Below are 25,000 nucleotides of genomic sequence, written 5' to 3'. Positions count from 1 at the left end.
AAAGAAAGCTGAGGTGTAGGCAGTGGCTCCAAATCTGCAAAAAGGTTAATGAATCATGACATACATAGAGAATACTACATGGCTTGCTGTGTCGTACCAGATTTACACGAGTTGCTTTTTGAGAAATTGAAATGCGAGCGAAAGCGAAACTGTTCTTGCTTGCCTTTTGCTCCAAACATCCGTAAGTCGACGCGTCCAAATTGAAGACGCTTCTTATATTATAATCTCTATCACTTGCAAAGTCTCCTGCACTCTGTGACGTCAAAGCAAAGAGACGTCACTTTAGAACGTATAGCGTGAGGTGTTAGTTTTAGACATTCTACCAGGGGAAACAACAAGCACGAAAGTGGTTCCAGAATGACGTTTGTCTCGGTGACTTTGAGCAGTGGATAATTAGGTCCCGTGAAGACAAATGTTTTATGTATTTTTGAAAGCTTGAAGGACAGTTATAGGGTATTTTAAACAAACTTCATAATGCGTGACTGAAACCATTCTTTCTCTTCCTGTTTCATCTATTTGTTGAAAGTGGTCCATATAAAAAGAAGAATACGATGCTATTTTTTTTTAAATAGTTTTTGCGCTAGAGAGACGAGGCCAACACTGCTAAATGTAACAAATAAAATCTTAGCTGTCACATATCACAATTCATTGTGATTACAGCTGCGCCTGTGGACAGAAACAAATCCGTTTAATGGTCAAATTTAGAGTGAAGTGAAAAAGCCCAACGATTGTATTGTTCTTGCGTCAGCAACGTGTTTGACTCGTGTAAGTTATCCAGAGAGGATAACTGTGACGAAAGATATTGTTTTGAGCGCTCTGGCACCTTTAGTTTGTCCGAACATGAGATGGTCCATATTATGAGCCGGTTCATATTTAGGGCCCTTCCCCCACAAAGATATCAAATCTTCAGTGTGGAATCTGAGTGCCCACACGACTAGGCCTTCCACACAGTTGAACAATGATTGCAGGAAATGAATGTTTAAGGCTGGAGCACACTTTGGAAAGTACGTTGGAGTAGCCTCCCTTCTACGTTGGAGTAGCCTCCCTTCCCGGATTTAGAACGCGTTTCGTGTCGTAACAGATTATCCACTTACTAGCCATATCCGTATGCAAAATAATGAAATAAACATTAGGAAATGGCAGACGTTTACAAATATCGACATTCTCTATCAGTGCAATAAAAAACAATCGTTAGAACTTGCATTTACGACATGTCGTGCGTGAGAACGTGTCAGTAAACAAGCACTTTTTGCCTTGCTGAAGAACCCCACGAGTCACGCTAAAACAGACGACAAGTACTGGAAAGCAGTCTGCGGATAAACATAACAAACTACTGATGAAAAAGTGTGTTCATCCCTGCTCTGGATAAAAGACATCGGACTGATGACAACGTGGCAGCGTTCACGCGAAAAGATTTTTTTTCAGATTATCGCTTCTACATTTTATTGCACGTACTTGGGGCAGATCTGAATTTCTGAAAGATGACAAATCGGTCTTGTGAGTTGAGAACCACATGTTCTTTGCCGACAGAAATCACGATGGGACAAGATGCAGATTGTGTTGAAGAGATGTTTGCAGATTATCGCATCTACATTTTATTGCTCAGATCAATGCACGTAGTTGGGGTAGATCTGAATTTCGCAATGGAAGACGACAAATCCGTCTTGTGAGTTAAGAACCACGGCCACACGTTCTTTGGCGGCAGAAATCACTATGGGACAAGATGAGGATTGTGTTGAGGGGCTAATACTGACTGACTTTAGATGAAGAGTTCCTAGACTGCCTGGTTTTTGTAGAGAGGCATCATGATGATATCCTGGGTTTTTTTTTACGTTCTTGGTGACAACGCGCCAGAATCGCACGAAGATCGAACTCTCGAAGAAAACAAGTTTATCGCTGAACATCGGAAATGTGAAATGCTCTTCCTGTCTGACCAGTCTCCCCGTTAAATCCACAGGCTACATTATTTATCAGGTAACTTACCAAACCGGAGTGTGTGTGTGTGTGTGTGTGTGTGTGTGTGTGTGTGTGTGTGTGTGTGTGTGTGTGTGTGTGTGTGTGTGTACACCGGATTACCACCATCAACGCACCCTTTTGGACTTTTCTACTATGCCTGCTGTGACATTCACGACTGAGGATTATTGTGATTCTTGGACAATCGTGTGCCTATGGTGGACTTGCAGGAAGACAAACGGTGCCGGAACGGTATACGTGCTGCCAAGTGTGCACGTCCAGAGCGCAGTGTGAACCGAGAGTGAGTGTGTCATTGTGTGGAAGTTTTGCTTGATTGATTTATTCATGATTTAATTTGCTTTTTGGTTCAATAGTAAAATCTGTGTACGTTATACTTTGTATTTTGTGGTGTGATTCGCCCGAGTGCGAGACCCCCATCCCCGAACGCCTCTGTGGGTGGAATTGTATATATATATATATACTTGTGTAACGTGAGTGTGTAGATGAGAATGTGAAAGTTGCTTTGGACCCAGATACACACAGCAGACACCAACGCAACAGCTAAGTTTCAGCCTGACAAAGAAATTCGAGTGACACAGCTAATGGCTGTACTTGTTATTTCTCTATTAAAACAAATGTTTCAAGATCTTTAGGCCAAAACAAATAAATTGTCTGTTTCTATTAACATGGCTAAAAAAAATAGGGTAGGTAGGTAGGTGTTTTTGTTGTTGTTGTTGCCAGGATAGAATTCTTGAAAATAAATGACACAAAGAGACAAGACTCGCTATAGATAGATTTATAAAAATAAAAAAAAAAATGTGACAAAGGATATAAAATGATTGTTTTACCTGGTCTGGAATCTTCAGTAGTAATTGCATAAAAAAAAGTCTGATAATTATATCAATTATCATGTTAACTTTTTCTTAAAATGGGTGCGTTAAATCCTAGTCTGTTTGTTTTTAATGGACTAAGCAATCCTTGGACTGACAGAAAAGATGTATTTTAAAAATGTCCAGGTGTATTTCTTTTAACAGTGGTAAAGAGGGATAACTCAACTTGGTATCTAACACTATTTCTGAACACTGTAATCACTTTAACACTTTTAATTTATGTTTGTTTGTGTTCCAAGTTTTAAATTAAGCTTCAAAAATGGGTAAAAAAATAGTTTTCTCATAATTCACAAGTTAAATCATTATGTTGGATGTTCTATTTTGCTTCCCTCTTTCTCTTCTTAAGTTTTTGATCATCTGACTACCCTGCTTTTCTATTTGGAAGATAATATGCACTCTTTTCTGAAAAATGGTAAGGGGGTGGGGGTAGTAAAAGCAACACAGTTTAAAATTTTGCGCGTTAAGAGGTGGTTTTTTTTTTTAAATTGGTAAAGAGGGATAACTCAACTTGGTATCTAACACTATTTCTGAACACTGTAATCACTTTAACACTTTTAATTTATGTTTGTCTGTGTTCCAAGTTTCAAATTAAGCTTCAAAAATGGGTTAAAAAAATGTTTTTTTAATAATTCACAAGTTAAATCATTATGTTGGATGTTCTATTTTGCTTCCCTCTTTCTCTTCTTTAAGTTTTTGATCATCTGACTACCCTGCTTTTCTATTTGAAAGATAATATGCACTCTTTTCTGAAAAATGGGTAGGGGGTGGGGGTAGTAAAAGCATCACAGTTCAAGATTTTGCGCGACAAGAGGTGTGTTTTTTTTAACTGTGATGAAGAGGGATAACTCAACTTGGTATCAAACACTATTTCTGAACACTGTAACCACTTTAGCACTTTTAATTTTTTTTTTCTGTCTTCAGTTCCAAGCTTTAAATTAAGCTAATAAAATGAGTAAAAAAAGTGGGTTTTTTTTAGAATTCACCAGTTAAATCACTATGTTGGATGTTCTATTTTGCTTCCCTATTTCTGTTCTTCAGTTTTTGATCATCTGACTACCCTGCTTTTCTATTTGGTAGATAATAATTATGCACTCTTTTCTGAAAAAATGGGGAGGGGGTGGGGGAAGTAAAAGTATCACAATTCAAGATTTTGCGCGACAAGAGGTGTATTTCTTTTAACAGTGGTAAAGAGGGATAACTCAACTTGGTATCTAACACTATTTCTGAACACTGTAATCACTTTAACACTTTTAATATATGTTTGTCTGTGTTCCAAGTTTCAAATTAAGCTTCACAAATGGGTAAAAAAAATAGTTTTCTCATAATTCACAAGTTAAATCATTATGTTGGATGTTCTATTTTGCTTCCCTCTTTCTCTTCTTAAGTTTTTGATCATCTGACTACCCTGCTTTTCTATTTGGAAGATAATATGCACTCTTTTCTGACAAATGGGAAGGGGGTGGGGGTAGTAAAAGCATCACAGTTCAAAATTTTGCGCGTTAAGAGGTGTATTTTTTTTTAAATTGGTAAAGAGGGATAACTCAACTTGGTATCTAACACTATTTCTGAACACTGTAATCACTTTAACACTTTTAATCAATGTTTGTTGGTGTTCCATGCTTCAAATTGAGCTTCAAAATGGATACAAAAGGATTTTTTTCCGAATTCACAAGTAAAATCACTACGTTTAATGTTCTATTTTGCTTCCCTATTTCTCTTCTTCAGTTTGTGATCATCTGATTGTTATTTTGTTTACATTTTCACAATACAATATTGCAACTTATTCAGTAGTGTTTGCGTGAAAAAATCTGATACCTATGCTTAAACTTCAGTCGTTATCTTAAAATTTTGCGCGTTAAGCCCTTTATATTTTGTATTTTCCTGATAAAGCAAACATTGAACTAACAGAAAAAGTAACTTTTAAAACTACCTAATCACTTTGAAATTGGGCCTCCAAAGTGTTCTCCAGCCTTAACCCTGTAAGTCAACAAAATGAACGACAAAAAACAAATCGACTAGAAACGATGTCAAAGTGGCTTACGGATCATAACCCAGCTGACGACAGACAACTTGGGCATCTTCATCGCCCCAGTGGCTGTCACAGATGGTGCCCCATGTTCCGTTGACCAACAGTTCCACCCGTCCTTCATAGGGCTGGCTGCCGTCCACCAAACGTATGTCTTCCAGCACGGGTTCTGTGTTGAGTAAAACGACGAAAGTGATAAACGGCATGGTGTAATTAACCACAACCGGCTACCAAATATAAAACGTGGCTAATCAGATCTTTAAAACGTTGACATTCTTGTTGTTAGTTAAATGCAGTACGAACATTACTTGCAAATTTGTATCTGTATTTTAATGTTTTAAGTTTGCTGTTCCTGTTGACCCTATTCTAGGGCAAGGGCTGGATGTAAAACAAGTCGCGTAAGGCGAAAATACAACATTTAGTCAAGCTCAGTCGAACTCACAGAATGAAACTGAACGCACTGCTTTTTTTCCGCAGGACCGTACATTCGTAGCATCGTCTGTCCACCGCTCTTGGCAAAGGCAGTGAAATTGACAACCCAGAAAAGCGCGGTAGCGGTTGCGCTGAGGAGGATAGCACGCTTTTCTATATCTCTATTCTTTTTAACTTTCTGAACGTGTTTTAATCCAAACAAATCATATCTATCTGTTTTTGGAATCAGGAACGGACAAGGAATAAGATGAAATTGTGTTTAAATCGATTTCGGAAAGTTCATTTTAATCATAATTGTTATATTTATTTTTTATTTTCAGAGCTTATCCGAATGTAACATATTTATATGTTTTTGGAATCAGAAAATGATGAAGAATAAGATAAACGCAATTTTGAATCGTTTTATACAAAAAAAAAGTTATTACAATTTTCAGATTTTTAATGACCAAAGTCATTTATTAAATTTTAAGCCTCCAAGCTGAAATGCAATACCAAAGTCCGGCCTTTGTCGAAAATCAATTTTATTGAAAAATGAGGGTGTGACAGTGCCGTCTCAACTTTTACAAAATGCCGAATATGACGTCATCAAAGACATTTATCCAAAAAATGAAAAAAAAACATCTGGGGATAGGAACTCTCATGATAAATTTCATAAAGATCGGTCCAGACGCACACACACACACACAAACACACACACACACACACACAAACACACACACATACACACACACACACACACACACACACACACACAGACACACACACACACACGCATACACCACGACCCTCGTCTCGATTCCCCCTCTATGTTAAAACATTTAGTCAAAACTTGACTAAATGTAACAAGTCGCGTAAGGCGAAAATTTAACATTTAGTCAAGTAGCTGTCGAACTCACAGAATGAAACTGAACGCAATGCAATTTTTCAGCAAGACCGTATACTCGTAGCATCGTCAGTCCACCGCTCATGCTCATGGCAAAGGCAGTGAAATAGACAAGAAGAGCGGTTTAGTAGTTGCGCTGAGAAGGATAGCATGCTTTTCTGTACCTCTCTTCGTTTTAACTTTCTGAGCGTGTTTTTAATCCAAACATATATCTATATGTTTTTGGAATCAGGAACCGACAAGGAATAAGATGAAAGTGTTTTTAGATTGATTTCGAAAATTTAATTTTGATAATAATTTTTATATTTTTAATTTTCAGAGCTTGTTTTTAATCCAAATATAACATATTTATATGTTTTTGGAATCAGAAAATGATGGAGAACAAGATAAACGTAAATTTGGATCGTTTTATAAAAAACTTTTTTTTTTACAATTTTAAGATTTTTAATGACCAAAGTCATTAATTAATTTTTAAGCCACCACGCTGAAATACAATACCGAAGTCCGGGCTTTGTCGAAGACTACTTGACCAAAATTTCAACCAATTTGGTTGAAAAATGAGGGCGTGACAGTGCCGCCTCAACTTTCACGAAAAGCCGGATAAGACGTCATCAAAGACATTTATCCAAAAAAAAAGAAAACAACGTCTCGTGATATCATACCCAGGAACTCTCATGTCAAATTTCATAAAGATCGGTCCAGTAGTTTAGTCTGAATCGCTCTACACACACACACACACACACACACACACACACACACACGCACAGACACACACACACACACACACACACATACACCACACCCTCGTCTCGATTCCCCCCTCTACGTTAAAACATTTAGTCAAGTTTCTGTGTTCTCGTCAAACCAACTGAGCTACACCCGTTTGTTCTTTTAAACAAAGGTGGTTAATTTATATTCAGAATTCATTCTTATCATACTAACATAATACGTACAGTTCACTTTTGTTTTAATTTGCCAAGTTGTACCTGTTACACATTTTCGTAAATGTTATGTCATAATGATAAGCGCACCAGCACATTGTGTGTAAAAAATGTGAGTGTCTCGGATGTTTAGTTTTTTGTCCATTTGAACACGGACCTACATTCTACTGGATGGCTGTCTCAGTGCGCGCTCTCTCTCTCGCCTTGTCAGGCATTGAGAGAAACGAGGTCAAACCAACTGCTGGGACCGATCACATCCGGTTTCAATTCCACCAGCAATGTCGTCTGCAAAAACTTCAACGTCGACGACATTCTTCGGGTAAAATAAAAGCTATTACTATGTTTTCCGCGTATAACTTATGAACTGTGGATTTTATAATAAAAATTATTGAAAATCTTCTTGCTTACGTTTTTGTTCTCCCTGTCGCCGTAAATACTCGCTTTGTCGACTGTAAGTTGTGCAACAGTACACTTGCAGACTTTCCTACTCCTAGTGTACTAAGCTAGTAGTTTGCAAACTTTGGCTTGTTTGTGTGTTCATTAATAGCCTTTTTGTTTTCAATTCGTATAACAACTATGAATATTTCATAGACGATTTTTTTTCCCTCACAGGACGAGGATGAATTCGATCTGACAAAATGATGAAGAAAGGGGAAAAATGAAGATTTTTGCTGTGTTTGTTGGGCCAAATTTTTTTAAGTCCAAAAAAGGTGAGAAATATTCATAACAAATTCAGTTTTGGGTCTTTTTCAAATCTGTTTGATGCATCTTTTCTGTGACCATTCTGGCTTTGCACTGACAGTCAAAAAAGGGAAGAAAGGGGAAAAATGAAAATTTTGTGTTCTGTGTTTGTTGGGCCAAATTTTTTTAAGTCCAAAAAAGGTGAGAAATATTCATAACAAATTCAGTTTTGGGTCTTTTTCAAATCTGTTTGCTGCATCTTTTCTGTGACCATTGTGGCTATGCACTGACACACAAAAAAGTGGAGAAAGGGGAAAAATGAAGATTTTTTATTACTACACAACAGTCAGGGATAGTCAGGGATAGTTGACATGTACATTGTCAAGAGGTCAAAACAAATTTTAAAAGCTGTTGGACACTGCACTAGTGTTGCTCTAATCAAGGCGAGTCTGGAACAATAGGTCCACCCCACCAAAAAGTCAACATGGAATTAGTTATGAATTTGTTTAGCCTTTTGGCTTGGGTACGGCCAAGTGAACAAGGTGGGAAAGGTTAGAAATAGTCATAACACTTTCACTTTTGGGTCTTTTTCAAATCTGTTTGCTGCATCTTTTCTGTGACCATTGTGGCTATGCACTGACACTCAAAAAAGTGGAGAAAGGGGAAAAATGAAGATTTTTTATTACTACACAACAGTCAGGGATAGTCAGGGATTGTTGACATGTACATTGTCAAGAGGTCAAAACAAATTTTAAAAGCTGTTGGACACTGCACTAGTGTTGCTCTAATCAAGGCGAGTCTGGAACAATAGGTCCACCCCACCAAAAAGTCAACATGGAATTAGTTATGAATTTGTTTAGCCTTTTGGCTTGGGTACGGCCAAGTGAACAAGGTGGGAAAGGTTAGAAATAGTCATAACACTTTCACTTTTGGGTCTTTTTCAAATCTGTTTGCTGCATCTTTTCTGTGACCATTGTGGCTATGCACTGACACTCAAAAAAGTGGAGAAAGGGGAAAAATGAAGATTTTTTATTACTACACAACAGTCAGGGATAGTCAGGGATTGTTGACATGTACATTGTCAAGAGGTCAAAACAAATTTTAAAAGCTGTTGGACACTGCACTAGTGTTGCTCTAATCAAGGCGAGTCTGGAACAATAGGTCCACCCCACCAAAAAGTCAACATGGAATTAGTTATGATTTTTTTTAGCCTTTTTGCTTGGGTACGGCCAAGTCAAAAAGGTGAGAGGAGTTACAAATAGTCATAACAAGTTCAGTTTGGGGTCTTTTTCAAATCTGTTTGATGCATCTTGTCTGTGACCATTTAATTGTGGCTATGCACTCAAAGTCAAAAAAGTGCAGAAAGATGACAAATGATGATTTTTCCTTCTTACAAGACAATGTGTGATTTGGCACATTTTGCCTCAGTCTTTATCAAGAGCCTGTTTAACCCACTTTGAAGCTGTTGGAGACTGCAGTAGTGTTCCTGACATCAAGGCGAGTGCACAATGGTGCATTTTTACCCTCCCCCCCCCCCCCCTAATGTTCACTTTAATATCAATCAATCAATAGATATGCAGTCACAGTTTAACTAACTCATTCACCCTCATCACTCACTCATCCATCCATCACAACAACACTGTTTGATGCACACACTGCCTGCCTTCCGCACTGGGAAGCCGCTTCGCTTCACAACAACAACAACAACACTGAAAACTCGCCGGGAAATACCCCCACGTACCACACGTGTGCTTGTTTCTTCCGACTAATATCAATTTTGGAAAAAAAGGACAAAACTGGATGAAAAATTCTACGGCCCCAGCAATCTCATTACTCTGAAAGGAGAACCGGAAGTGGCTGGTCCCCCAGGTTTCGAAGTTGACCGATATTCCCACTAAAGTGACCTAGATCCTGAGACAGCCATCCAGTAGAATGTAGGTCCGTGATTTGAACTTGTTTAAGTTATTAAAAATGAACGGCAGAACACAGCAACTGACGTAGATGTGGATCGTGGGTGGCACTCGAACTTCCCAGTACATGTAGTAAGGGGGATCTCATGCCTTTTTGAGGACGCCATCTTGAGGACGCATCTTGAGGACGCAATCTTGAAACGTCTTGAAACATCTTACGTTTTGAGACCATGTCTTGGAACGTCTTACATCTTCGTCTTCGTTCACATCTTTGTCTAAACACCATCTTGAAACGTCTTACGTCTTGAGACCATGTCTTAGAACATCTTGAAACGTCTTACGTTCAAATCTTCGTCTTGACACCATCTTGAAACGTCTTACGTCTCCATCTTTGTTTAAATCTTCGTCTTGAAACGTCTTACGTCTTGAGTTTTGTTTAAATCTTCGTCTTGACACTATCTTGAAATGTCTTACGTCACCATCTTCGTCGTATAGCATCTTACAGTCTAATCTTTGTCTTGACGCCTTCTTGAAACGCCTTACGTCTCCATCTCTGTCTTGACGCCATCTTGAAACGTCTTACGTCTTTATCTTTGTACAGATTGCGCAATATTTGCCTCTAGCTCTCATTTTCTTTGTTTTTAACATTATTTATTTCGTTGTCGAGGGTATAAAATAAGGAACCTAAGGAAGTGTATGTCGACTTTCAGCAATGGATCCACGATGGAAACATCATTTTACCTGTGTCTTGACGCCGTCTTGAAACGTCTTACGTTTACAGGTCGTCGGTAAAAACTAGTCATCAAACCATGATGCAAGATTTATTGTTGAATAAGAAGTGATTGTGCATACACCAACAACTTTAGTGGCACAAGCTGATGACAGATTTAAAGCTCTAAGCCTGGGAGATAATGAATGAGGTGGGGGACAGCAAAACGAAATAAACCACACATGGAAAGAGTGGAAGGTTGCTGGGGTCGATTGCATCAGGCTATACGGGTACATAGGGTATCAAACTTATGACAGTTCGGGGTGCAAGCTGTAATTATCAAATACACACAGAGAGCAAACGTTCAGAGAGAGAGAGAGAGAGAGAGAGAGAGAGGGAGAGAGAGAGAGAGAGAGAGAGAGAGAGATGACAGTGGATTATTACTTTATAGGCCATTGGCCCCTGGAAAGGGGTAATATAATTATGCAGTGACAACTTTACCTAAAGCGTGCAGCGTGGAAAAACACCATAATATGGTGTAATGAATAAGACCGGTACATAGCTGCATTCTGCCCCTGTTATAGCACACGGCGGGTACAACGTGTCCCCAATGTGCAGCAGAGCGGAACGACACAAGGGTCCGGGTAGGATTGTACCTGTCATCATGGCCTGCCTTTAATGACAGCCAGTGTTGTGTGGAATTCTTTTCTCTGAGCCTCAGTGTATTTGTCATCATAGATTACCTTTTCGCCCACCAGTGTTGTGCAGACTTGTTTACTCTGAGCGTCAGCCTACCTGTCCTACCCCTGTTGTTATTCAACCCCCCACCCACCCCACACACACACACATACATACATACACACACACCTTGGATTATCTCTTTTATAAACAGAGAGATTGCGAGAGACAGAGACAGACAGACAGACAGAGACAGTCAGTCAGCGAGCCATTGAGACAGACAGTGAAACAGAAAAAGGGGGGGGGGGAGGGAGAGATCGAGAGAGACAAAGACAGAGACGGTTGGGTAGTTATTGTTGTTTAAAGGCACAGTAAGCCTCCCGTAAACCATCACAGATACGGTCAGGCTTTTACACACAGTACAAACACCCTTTCATTTAAACACTCACCGATTGAGAACATCCTAGGTGCCCTCCGTAAAGAGCAAACAATTTTCAAATAATTTATTTTTGCGTGGTTTATCTTACCCCTGAGCCATCGTGAACCCGTGTGATCCAGTTTCACTTTTTCACAATGTAGTCGTCAGTAATTTGAATGCGACTCGCTGTGAGCTTATCTGCAATAGCACGTTATTAAGTACCTCTGACTATGCACGAAACAAACGGCTGTGGTTCACAAGAACTCTAGCGATGGCTTTTGACTGTTGAGAGGAACAGCGATATACATAAACCGTCGTCTGCTACGACCCTTGCGTGACCCTGCTTCCGGGCCGAAGGGAAGTAACTCATTTTTGACCTGAGTTCAGGATGGGTCCAAAGAGACAATCTGCAAAATTAATTCTTTAAAAAATTGCTCGCTCTTTACGTAGGGCACCTAGGATGTTCCCGTTTGGTGAGCGTTCAAATGGAAGGGTGCTTGTACTGTGTGTAAAAGCCTGACAGTATATGTGATGGTTTACGGGAGGCTTACTGTCCGGGCGTGATTTCCGGTATATTCATAACAGCCAGCACCAAAACGAGGCGCCAGTATTGTTAAAGGCTAAGTCCACGAAAATAAATTCTTTGAAAATTTCTCACGCTCGACAGAAAGCAGCCAGGATGTTCCCGTTCGGTGAGCGTTCAAATAGAAGTATGCTTGTGCTGTATGTAGACGCTCGGGGAGCTCTGTGATGGTTTACGGGAGGCTTACTGTGCCTTTAAGGTCCCTTTAGCCATTATGGCGATACCGGACTGGGACAGAGGCAGACAGACAGACAGATAGAGCTAGACAAATAGAAACGTAAAGAGAGAGAGACCCAGTTTTTGTTCTGCGTAAATGTTTCAGTTTTCAAAACACATACATAATTAAATTTAGTTGATGAGTTTGCTCATTAAAGTTGTCATTAAAATCGAAGTTTCGCAAACAGATTTAAATTTGATTGCGTCGTATTCTTCATCAAATTCCAAATCTAAAAATATATACGTATGTCATGTTTACTCTTAAAATGTGATCACATTTGACGAAAATAGATTAATTAGTACTAGGATTAAAATCTAAGAAATGGATCCAAAAATAATTTCATCTTATTCTTTATCATTTTTTTTATTCCAAAAACATATAGATATGATATGTTGTATTCAAAAGAAGCTCAGAAAGTTAACAAGAACACAGAAAAGCGCGCTTTCCGGCTTAGCGCAATACGCTAACGCGCTATTCTGGCTTGTCAATTTCACTGCGTTTTGCACGTTCAGTTTGTATCCGTGAGTTCGACAGCTTGACTCAATGTAGTAATTTCGCCTTACGCGACTTGTTACATTTAGTACAGTTTTGACTAAATGTTTTAACATACATGGGGAATCGAGACGAGGGATGTGGTGTGTGTGTGTGTGTGTGTGTGTGTGTGTGTGTGTGTGTGTGTGTGTGTGTGTGTGTGTGTGTGTGTGTAGAATGATTCCAAGAAAACTACTGGACTACTTCATGATACTTCACATGAGAGTTCCTAGGTATGATATCCTCGGGGAATGTATACGAGGGTTATAATTGTTGTGTCTGTGTGTGTGTATGTGTACTGTATCCTCTGACAGTTTTTTTTATTTTTTTGATAGATGTCTTTGATGACGTCATATCTGTCGTTTTGGGAAAGTAGAGGCGGCACTGTCACACCCTCAGTTTTTCATCAACATGATTGAAATTTTGGTTAAAGCCCCAGTCCCGTCTCAAATACAGAAAGATTTAAATCTTCTCATGAAAAAAGCAGTTCTAACCTTATCGAACACACTTTCTCTGTTTCGAACGAAACACTGGGAGACAATGCCTGGCCTATCTGAACGGTCTTCCTGCCGTTTATAGGTGACTGATTTTCAACGTCACACGTGTACCCGTAAGACGACTGCACTACTTGTTTGACCTGAGTCTGACTAAGGTCGAGGTCGACTGCCATCTCCTTCTCGTTCTCGTTCTCGTTGGTGCCAGGATGGTGAGCACCGTCCGTGCAGAGGTCATTTACCGTGTACCACAGTCAGTGATATATTGTAGATGTTAGGAATGATATAAGCGCAATCGCGAGAGAATGAGGTGAGGTGTGTGTGTGTGTGTTGGTGTGTGTGTGTGCGTGTGCGTGTGTGCGTTTGTGTGTGTGTGTGTATGTGTGTGTGTGTGTGTGTGTGTGTGTGTGTGTGTGTGTGTGTGTGTTTGAATTGAACTGCGGAAAATGACACCAGGACAATCCAGCATCAAATGTAGACAAAAGGCGTCATAAACAGCATGATCATGCATTTTCCGAAGCATAACAACATCTTGTTTTCTTATTTTCTTTCTCCTGACGCTGAAGGAAATGTCAGTAGTTTTGACAACCTTTCGATGCGACTTCAAATAAACATCGACCTATTTCACTTGTCAAAGCCAGCATTCGAATCACAAAAAGACCGGATGTCCTTCCTATTTCATCCGACGTCTCTCAACGTGGCATGCAATTCAGTCTGAACTGTGAATGACTCTTTATAATGACGGTGTCGCATTCATCATTGTACCATTTTCAATAATACCCTTCAAATCTCGTCTCGTTCAGAAGGTCACGAGACTTGCACGTGAAAAACATTCCTCGCTCTTACACAGCGCATGCACCTCGGCTTCTTTAGAGCGGATGAAGGCTTTGTAATGTGAAAGAAAGGGTGTGGTATCTGGGAGTTTCCAAGGTGCAGGGTTGTTCTCAGTTAATCGCTAAGAGAATCTTGATTTATGCAGGGGCTTTATTTGTGAGTCATAACCCTACCCTTCCTCTGCCTTTTCTTTGCATTTCCCCCTTTCTCTATTTTGTAATCTGCGTTGAACTCCGATTTTGGATTTCTTTCTCGGCTAACCTCAATAAAAAATCGCAACAAGTTAACAATTGACAAGTTCAAAGCTTCAACGTGTGATTTGAACATTTCCTAGCCATTGGATCAATGTTGCTTTATTGATATCGCTCCAAACTAACTTGTAAAGACGGATATGAAAACATTAACCAGTTCGTGTTACCAAATAAGGAGAACGCGTCCTGGTGAACATATGCATGACTATCTTTTTATGACTCAGTCAAGTGGTGTCTATTTTACGTTGATACGTTTATTTAATTAATTAAGGCGATTAGTACAAGAAACATGAAAGAAAATGTTACTCTCAGATCAAAGGTGCACATCAAGCAACTTCTTTTGAACACTACAGAGATTTCCCCCGAGAGGGTACGTGAAAAAGCGTTGAGACATCACTCGCTCAACGCGATACGTTAAATCGACCGTCTGTCGCCATTCATCTTTGTTTTTATACCTAATCTGTCGAGTCAATCATCTTAAAAGGAGGGGCTAAACCCTTTCGCTGCCAAGGACTTCAGCTTAAAGGCAAAACCTATTTGCCTAGGAGTTTTGCCGAAAAATGGGTAATAATTTGCAAAACATTCTGGAGACTTTGTTATTGCCCAAACACCAATAAAAGTATTTATTCCATGACCTGCCTCTTTGTCTCAGTTAGCTGAGGAGGTGATTATTCTGAATTATCCATCACAACCATATGGATTATCCATCACAACCGAGTCTCGATCTCACCTGTCATTGGTCATTGTCTTTGATCTCAGAGTACAATTGAATAATTTATAGAGGTCATCGGCATATTTATCGTTAAAGGCACAGTAAGCCTCCCGTAAACCATCACAGAGCTCCCCGAGCGTCTACATACAGTACAAGCATACTTCCATTTGAACGCTCACCGAACGGGAACATCCTGGCTGTTTTTGGTTAAAATAAACAATATATCCAGTTCAAATTGGTTAAATAGTTAGTACATACTTAGTGAACATATGATATTCTTCATTTAAAATCTTGTCATTATCCCCTCAGGTATTGCATATCAATTATTATATATAAAGTAATAATAATCAGTGAAAGTCTGTGAGTAAAATATATACCAGGGTTGTCATAGATTCATGCTATGATTATCAAGGGTCATCCTTACTGTGAAAGACGCCTTGTTCATCCAGGATGGCATGGCTCTGCTTCACATCCTCACAAACATGCCCCCGACCTTTGGTGAAATATGCTTGCAAATCCTTGACCAGATGGTGGCGAAGAAACACTTCTTGTTCTCGACAGACAGCTACCATCCGCAGTCCATCAAAGCACAGGAGAGAGAAAGGCGGGGGAAATCAGAAAAAATCATTGTCGATGGACCATCAACCAGGAAGCCTGGCGACTTCAAGCAGTTCCTAGCGAATGACGACAACAAAAAGCAGTTTTGCCAGCTTTTATTTCGAGTATGGAGTGACCAACGTGCAGCTTCAAGACTCGAAAAGACAGACATGGCAGTTCTGATCGTAGAAGGAAGGGCCCATAAATTGTCATCATCCAACGGAAAGGTCGAGGCACATGAGATTCATACGATCTACAGCAACCAAGAGGAGACCGACACAAGGGTTGTGCTGTATCTCCACCATGCCGCAGCAATTGGATACAAGGACGCTGTCGTCAGGACGCCTGATACTGACATATTTGTCATCCTGTTGTACCATGCTCATGAAATCAAATTGAACGTGTACCTAGACACAGGGTCTGGAAAACACAGGCGGCTGATCAACGTCACTGAGTTTGCTGAGTCTCTTGGAAAAAACTACTGTGCCGCACTTCTTGGGTACTACGTGTGGAGTGGAGAAGACTGCACCAGTGCCTTCAAAGGGAAGGGAAAGGTAGGACCGTTGAAGAAACTGCAGAAAAAACCAAAGTTTCAGGAAGCGTTCGCACGGCTTGATGACGAATGGAGCATCCACCATGAAGTGGACGAATCATTGGAACAGTTTGCCTGCGTCATGTATGGACACAGTCGGGAACTGTCAGTGAATACAGTTTGTGGGAAAATGCTCTGCAAAATGGTGGGTGAAGATGAAAAACTCACCGCGAAGTCCAAAGTCGACCTCGCTCGTCTGCCTCCTTGTTGTGCTGCTCTGCAGCCACACAACAAACGTGTGAACCACCGTGTTGCTCTGTACAAAAGAGCGCACATAGCCATTGTAGAGAAACCAAAACCCTATGATGAAGGCCAGGGATGGATGAGAAACGCAAAAGACTTACTGGAATCGATATGGTCATCAAAACCCATTTTGCCAGCGTCTTTGATTGATCTGTTAGCTGCTATTGATCCTAAAGACAAGGAAACGGAAGATGAAGAAGACATGGAAGTGGATGAAGTTGACTTTGACGCAATGTTTGAAAGTGATGAAGAGTTGTAACTGTCTCCTTTGTACAATGGTTCACTACCAGATATGTTGACAGACGCAGACATGATGAAGATTTGGTTTACCCGAGATTATGTCAAACATTCCTTTAGGGTTTTGTTGATATGAAATTATGCCAAACTTTTCGTGTAGGTGTGTTATTATGAGATGATGCCAAACACTCGTTGTAAGTGTGTTTGCATGAGATGATGCCAACTATTCATAGTAGTTGTTATTATGAGATGACACCAAACATTCTCCGTATATGTGTTACGAGTTCCCTGTATTCATGTTATTATGAGATTATGCTTAAACTATTCCTTGTATACGTCTCATTTGAGATGCTGCCAACTATTCTTGTATATTTTTTTTATTTTGAGATTACGCCAAACATTAATTGTGGGTGTATTATAATAGTTTATTTTTGATAACGTTTTTTTTTTTAAATCAGCACGTGATTTAACCGTTCAAATCAGTCAAGATAAGTTCAACAGCTTTCATGACAGAATTATCAATTTTGACTAAATGTTTAACACTTTCTGATTAATTGATATGATTAATATAGTTGTCTAGATGACTACTTGTATCTTTCTCAATTAGACACAAAGTACATCTATGCAATGCTATTGCATAGTGTTGATACTTTTACAGTAATGACCTAGGTAATAAGCTAAATTTTATGACATAATCATATGTTTCAATAAAGAGTTGATGTTTTAATAAACCTATTGCATACTAATTATTATGTCCTATATTTTGTTGACAACACTTTCAGCTATGCTGATTTGTCCTTATTAATATTATTGTTTGAATTTTGCTCTCTATTGCTCTCAATAAAATGTTTTTTGTTTTTGAATATTTTTCTTCACTTTGTATGGATAAAAATATTATTATTTGCAATATATCGTCTCTTAGCTTTGATCATGACATTTAATCGAGATAAAAGCATCATTTTCGGAATCAGCGCCCTCGAAAACCCCTAAATAGATGTGTCACTTAACCATATTACTGATTAGATAATTATTTTCTGTTGACGCCAAAGGACCCCCATCCGGGGATGTGTCACTTAACCATATTACTGATTAGATAATTATTTTCTGTTGACGCCAAAGGACCCCCATCCGGGGTGGCTCGGGGGCCCCTCTCGGTCGTTTAGCACAAAAACTGAGCTGTGAACATAGCAAACCGTTATCATAATACATTTTCCGATCTAGTAATGCCAATTAAAAAAATATTTAAGAGGTTGAAGGCACCCCTACTGAATCTACTAAACTAGTAACTGCACAGTTTCGAATGCATTGAACTGCGCAATCTCTGTAATTCGTTTTCTTAAGCAGTATTGATGACTAAATACAAAAGCAGATGTTTTATGGCGCGTTTACCGAAAAGACAAAAGGGGACTCGTTTCTCGTTTCGCACATGAATTTGATGACACGATTTGCGGTCGCTGAAGGTTTGGCCAGCAGAAAACAGGCACTTGCAGAGTTTGTGTCAAAAAGTGGTGTTTTTTAATGAAAACGTCGGAGTAATGGGATAAAAAGTATACACACCTCGTCCTAAATATCGTGCATAGTTTCCCTCGGGTAGATTTTCAGGTATTACCTCGCCAGAGGCTCGGTAATACCTGAAAATCGACCCTAGGGAAAATATGCACAATATTTAGAACTCGGAGTGTGTAACTATATATATATTCTGAAAGGTAAATGAATAAACAACACAAATAAAGCATTGAATTCCACTTCTGCTTTTATTCCAAGACTTGCAGCTGCTTTGAAATCAATGTGGTTTTTTTCAAATTTTCAAAGGAGTCATGTTGATCACAGGTCTTCTGATTTGCACAAAGATACTTCTTCTTTTTCTTCTTTGTTCAAGGACTTAGACTCCCACGTTCACTCATGTTTTAGCACGAGTGGATGTTTACGTGTATGAACGTTTTTACCCTGCCATTCAGGCAGCATACGCCGATTTCGAGGGAGGCATGCTGGGTATTTTCGTGTTTCTATAACCCACCGAACTCTGACATGGATTACAAGATCTTTTTTGTGCGCACTTGGTCTTGTGCTTGCGTGTACACACGAAGGGGGGTTAAGTCACTAGCAGGTCTGCACATAAGTTGACCTGGGAGATCGGAAAATCTCCACCCTTAACCCATCAGGCGGCAGCGACCGGGATTCGAACTCACGACTTCCCGATTAGGAGGAGGCTGACGTCTTACCACTACGCCACTGCGCCCGTCAACAACGATACCATGTTGATGATAAATGATACACATTAGCACACACACATTTCAGTAAAACACCCCAAAAAACAAAAGTGAATACATGATCAATGAGACACCTTATAATGATAAAAATAATTGACCAATTATGACAGTCAAATCACCTCGGCTGAAGAAAAAAACATACCACTCACTGACACAGTTCCCTGCCAATCAGTCTTTCTCTCATTCACCTGTTGCTGTCCATAGTTACACAAACTTGAAAAAACGTCAACTTACAGTTTTGCAGCACATCAAGAAATCAATTAACACTAGTAAATGGGTGACACCCACAGGTGAACAAAATCAGATTTTTTGCTAAATCGACCGAACAAAGGATTCCCGTATGACGTACGTAGATGGGGTTTCCGCCTATAAATAGACTAGAGATATTTTTGTACCCAAATGGATCAGTTTTGTTGTCAGTGAACTGAATGAGAACCAATGAAAAATCGGGATAAGTCAGCGACGAGATATCTTGTCGAGCATGGCAGCGAATGGTACGTAACTTCGCTGACGAGATATCTCGTCATGCAGGCAGTCTAAGGGTTAAAACTAGACTCTCATTAGTCCTTGTTTTATAAGGAGAAAATCGAGCCAAAAGCAGAGGGAGACTGGCGTGACGAGCTTTCATCATGACAAAATAGATGACGTAAAGACAGCAGGCCTGGTTAAGTCTTGAATTAGTCTTTGATTAAAACGATACTTACAACTATGTCTCAAAATAAAATTCTGTATATCTGAATGCAAAGGCGGAAAGCGAAAGCTATCAAAGTATTCAGCTCTTCCCCGTCCATCTAACCACACAGCGACCCAATGTTCCCCCGGCCCTGACGATCGATCGATGTTGATGATGAAGACACAACGTCGTTCGATATTCACGTACTATTTACGTTATGTACCAACGTTAAAAAACACACAATAACGCAACGTTGCTTTCATGTTGGATGAACGTAAATGTCACGTAAATTTCGAAACGTTAAAGACACCAAAAATGAACATTTTCGCAACGTCGTATTTACGTTGTGTGTTTGCTGGGTACTGTTTCCTACAAAAGGTGTATGGCCTACCATTTAAAAAAAAGTGTGGCCACCTGCGTCGAAAGTGAAGTGTTAGGATGGTGCTTCCGCTGCTGAATGAGATTGGTTTGCCCATGTCGGTGTTTAATACAATATCAACATAGTTGAACTGGAACCGACTCATAGGGATGTAATGCGGCTTTTCGAAGATGCGATGGAAGACCTCTCGATCTGTATCTGACATTGGTACGATTCTTAACAAGGGGGCCATGGTGTCACCCACCTGACGAGGGGTGATGAGATCGCAGTAAACGTAAACACTCCTGAAATCTTCGTTCAAATCCATCATGAACGCGGCGCAACGGTACTCCGGACCCCTGAAGGCTGATTCTGTCATGCCTAAAAGTCTCTGCAAGCTAGGACTAAGACGTGAAAACGAACCGGCCTCGTACATTGTAAAACTAGACTTTTTTGCGGTTCTATTGTAATACAATTTTAGTCTCGCTTTGTCCGTGTTTATTTTGTTTATAACCAAGGTATTCATGGTGTGCGTAAAAGAATCATTAGAGTCATACAACCCATCCGGAAGAAAAACCTCGCCCTTGTCTGCTTCAAACCAGGGTGCCACGTAGTTAAAGTGACACTCCTTCTCCCGAACATTCAAGTAAGTGTTGCTGAACTGGATTTCCGACATTCCATTTTGTATTCGCCGCTCAGAATAATCTCTTGCGGTAGTTTTGTAAAATAGTGACTATAGCGTTGTACTTTGGATACAACTGCATCGAATTATTGTTGGGGAGAGTGAGATAGACACTCATGGTTTATGATGACGGGAGCGTGAACTAAACAATCAGCTCTCGGCAGTAGGAGGATCGATGGTAGGGTTAAGAAGAACGTAGCCCAGACAACTTCCCAGAAGAGCCAGCCACAAAGTGTCGTTTCCGTGTCCGCGAGTCAAATTGAACAGAGAGACGCCTACAACCACACGAATAAGGAGCACCTGGCAGAAAAAGACAGCTTCTTTGTGTGGAACACGACGTCCGAAAAACTTCCAAAGTGTTTGGGGTTTCCTCATGCGCCGCCGCATCCATCTGGTCTCCATCTTCTTCTTTTTTTTCTACTTCCAGGTTGTTGCTGTTCAATGTTGGTTAGTTTGAATACTTAGTCAGCGCCGTCTGTGGAATCCACGAATTGAATGAAGAAGGGTAGCCGTACCATTTGACTAAATACTATTTTTGTTTACTTGGACTGGAGGCGATTTTAAGGCGTTACGTAATGCTTAAATATGTTTTCTATACGAGACACATCTTTTTCCCCCACTTTCTGGATTTCTTGGTGATAGAACGACCCAAGCAACTCTTCACCGTGATCGTCTTTCAACACGTAGGTAACGGGTAATGTCTTTTGGACGCGGCTGATTGTGAGCAGTTCTTCGATCGAAGAAGGGAGGTAACCTTTTTTTAAACTGACGTCTTGTCTTGCTGATTCGGACTCTGTGTCCGGTTTCCAATGGTTTTGCAACATCAACTCGTTTATTTGAAGGTAGTCCATATAGCGTCTGCCACACCTCTTCTTGGTTGAAAACGTTGACTCGCGCGGGCGGTCTCTTGATGCTTCAATGATATGTGTGGTTATAAGAGTGTACAAGATGGGGGAGTACTTGGAGGTATCTCAACGTGTTCTTCTTCGTGAAATATCTCCACAACTTTTTGATTTTCCTGTTGAAGCGTTGGGCGATTGAAGCTTTGGTATCTTCGTTTTCGGATGTAAAAGAAATCACTCGTTGTTTCGGCAGAAACGTTTGGAACGTTTTATTTAGAAATCCACTCCCTTTATCGGTTTGTGACTTTGAGGTTTTCGCCCTTGATCAAAAATGTTTTCAAAGGCGTACACCAGTTGGGATCTTGTTTTGTTTTTCAAAGGCATCACCCAGGTGTACTTGGATAAGACATCAATGACAGTCAGCAGATAGGCGAAGCCTTCGTTGTCTTTTTACATTTAGTCAAGTTTTGACTAAATGTTTTAACATAGAGGGGGAATCGAAACGAGGGTCGTGGTGTATGTGTGTGCGTGTGTGCGTGTAGAGCGATTCAGACCAAACTACTGGACCGATCTTTATGAAATTCGACATGAGAGTTCCTGGGAATGATATCCCCGCATGATTTTTTCCTTTTTTTGATAAATACCTTTGATGACGTCATATCCGGCTTTTTGTAAATGTTGAGGCGGCACTGTCACGCCCTCATTTTTCAATCAAATTGATTGAAATTTTGGCCAAGCAATCTTCGACGAAGGCCGGACTTCGGTATTGCATTTCAGCTTGGTGGCTTAAAAATTAATTTATGACTTTGGTCATTAAAAATCTGAACATTGTAAAAAAAAAAAAAATTCTAAAACGATCCAAATTTACGTTCATCTTATTTTCCATCATTTGTTGATTCCAAAAACATATAAATATGTTATATCTGGATTAAAAACAAGCTCTGAAAATTAAATATATAAAAATTATTATCAAAATTAAATTTTTGAAATCAATTTAAAAACACTTTCATCTTATTCCTTGTCGGTTCCTGATTCCAAAAACATATAGATATGATATGTTTGGATTAAAAACACGCTCAGAAAGTTAAAACAAAGAGAGGTACAGAAAAGCGTGCTATCCTTCTGAGCGCAACTGCTACCCCGCTCTTCTTGTCAATTTCACTGTCTTTGCCGTGAGCGGGTGACTGACGATGCTACGAGTCTACGGTCTTGCCGCGTTGCATTGCGTTCAGTTTCATTCTGTGAGTTCGACAGCTACTTGACTAAATGTTGTATTTTCGCCTTACGCGACTTGTTTTAATCTCTGAACGTCAATCAAATCAGCTTCCCACTGTTGATCTATTCCTCCCACCAGGAAGCGTCTCCTCGGGAATGTTCTTCGTACCGATTTATGAAGAGTATAAGCGTCTTGATAACTCAGCCAGTGTTTCAACTTGGAAATCTTTGGGTTTTTTAGTCACAGGTTTAAGAGCGTTAAATCCCTCCGTAGGAACCGGGTCGCTGTGGGGTGTAGTACGCCTGTCCGAGTGCCGTGTTCTCTTTTGCTTTTTTTGTTCGTTTTGTCATTTTGTGTTTAAATAGATGGTTAAATCGATTCCCACTCAATTACAGACATCGTCTTCTTCCTTCTCCTATCTTTCTTCTGTTGTTTTTAAGTCTTTTGTCTCCATCGTAGTGGTGTGTCGGCCGATATGAGTGGTACACTGGTTTCCTCTTCCTCCTCCCCTGCTCTTTTATGTCCCTTCTGAAGGGAGGTCAAAGCAACGTTTCTCGGAGATGTTGTTCTCGGGGGTGTGCTGAATGGTTCAGCGGGCGTCGTTGTTGTTGTTGTTGTCGTCAAGGGTGTCACTCGTGTTTGCGCTCGAATGAAATTCAAACGTTCAGGATTCCCAACTAACTCTTGCGGGAGGTTGATTTCCCTGAGAGCTTCAGCAAAGATGCTCCACCCGAGTGGTTCTGGTCGACGGCGTTTCCTTACCACATCGTGGACAAGGTCAACGAGATTTGAATTTTTAACAAGCTGATTTCTCCATACGAGTTCACCTCGCTGGTTCCACTTCAGGTCTGGGTGATTCTGGATGCGTTGTAGCAACCGTTCTGCTTTGTTTTTGAAGGTCTTTGAAACGCTCTCTATGACATCTTTTTTTCTACATTTCCCAAGATTGGAGGATTTATCTTAACATCTATTTCCTGTTTCTCTGTTGGATTCGTATCCTGAACAGTCAATGTTCCTAAAGGTTTGTTGGTATATTGTTCAAAACGTGCCCCATACCGTCTTAAAATGTACTGGTACGTGTTGGCTTTGTCTTCGATATTCAAATCAGTTATATCTAAAATATCTCGCATCTGCCGATCCATCTCTCTTAAACTCGTTGATGTTGCATCAGGTACAGGCGGTTCACTCCCGGAATTTGTTTGTAGTGTCCGCGGATCAACTAAAATCATTCTTTTCGCATGCTCCATGATGACTAAAAACTAAAGTCCCAATATTTCACCAAATATACCTAGCACGGGTTTCACCAGGGCTCCAATGAATCCTCCCTTTAGCAAAATCTGTTTCCGCCTTGTCATGGAGGTTCTTATCTTGCTGACGGCCCGTAGACTTTGTTTGTACCTTGACAGCTGTTTCTTCTGAGCTGAGGTGAGACGAACATTCCCTTTTAAGGAGTTGAGAGAACATGTACATAAAACGTTGATGAGGTCGGGGGCCGCGCCTTTTAGTAATGCCTTGATAAGTTTCGGTTTTGCGCCACTCAGCAGCTTTAACAGAGGTAAATTTCTCTTGATTCGAGCATACATGTTTCTATTTTTGCACGTACGCAATTTGAGGATCAGGTGGAAAAATGTCGGTTCTTAGACAAAGGTGATCGGGTGTGTCTTGTCGCAAGTCCACCAGTAAATAACCGTGAGATCTCAACCTCAACCTCAACCAAGTCTTTAAAACTTTCCTGCACTTACTTATTTGGCAGGATACATTTGTTTCGCTAAATGAGACATCTGTGATACGTCGTCTCTCGCATTTTTAAAAATGACGATGTAATGGCTGTTCCAACTAATAGTTCGCTGTTCTTTGTTTTCCCCAAAGAGGTTCTGAACAATATACATGAGGCTCATGTTCCGATGATTCGAGTCTTTCGGTCACTCTTTCATCCATTTCACTCATCAAGTCATCGATGATCACCAAGCGTTTCTTAGATGTGTCCCACTCTTCCATCGTAGGTAAGACTTCCACAAAAGGCACTCCTTTCAGTTGGTTATATCCCGATTGCCATTGACCGTAACACCATACAATCTCATCGGGATCGGGTGTCATCATGTCAGCAATCTGTTTCAAAAACCGCGTAACCCACATAGTTTGTTCCG

General features: G+C 40.2%; 1 protein-coding gene across 1 annotated transcript in view; it reads right to left on the bottom strand.

Annotated features, from left to right (window-relative positions):
- The window catches only part of LOC138948162 (macrophage scavenger receptor types I and II-like), a 28,519-nt gene that overhangs the window by 297 nt on the left and 3,222 nt on the right, over window positions 1–25,000 (bottom strand). The window contains exons 2-3 of the mRNA XM_070319663.1: window positions 4,885–5,038; window positions 1–34 (exon numbers count right to left, since the gene is read on the bottom strand). The exon at window positions 1–34 is cut by the window's left edge and continues 297 nt beyond it. Coding sequence (XP_070175764.1) covers window positions 1–34; window positions 4,885–5,038 — 188 coding nt within the window. The remainder of the gene's footprint in view (window positions 35–4,884; window positions 5,039–25,000) is intronic.

The sequence above is a fragment of the Littorina saxatilis genome, linkage group LG15, assembly GCF_037325665.1.
Source record: "Littorina saxatilis isolate snail1 linkage group LG15, US_GU_Lsax_2.0, whole genome shotgun sequence".
Lineage (NCBI taxonomy): Eukaryota > Metazoa > Mollusca > Gastropoda > Littorinimorpha > Littorinidae > Littorina > Littorina saxatilis.
The sequence above is the reverse complement of the archived record's forward strand: the minus strand, read 5'-3'. Positions and strand labels throughout refer to the sequence as shown.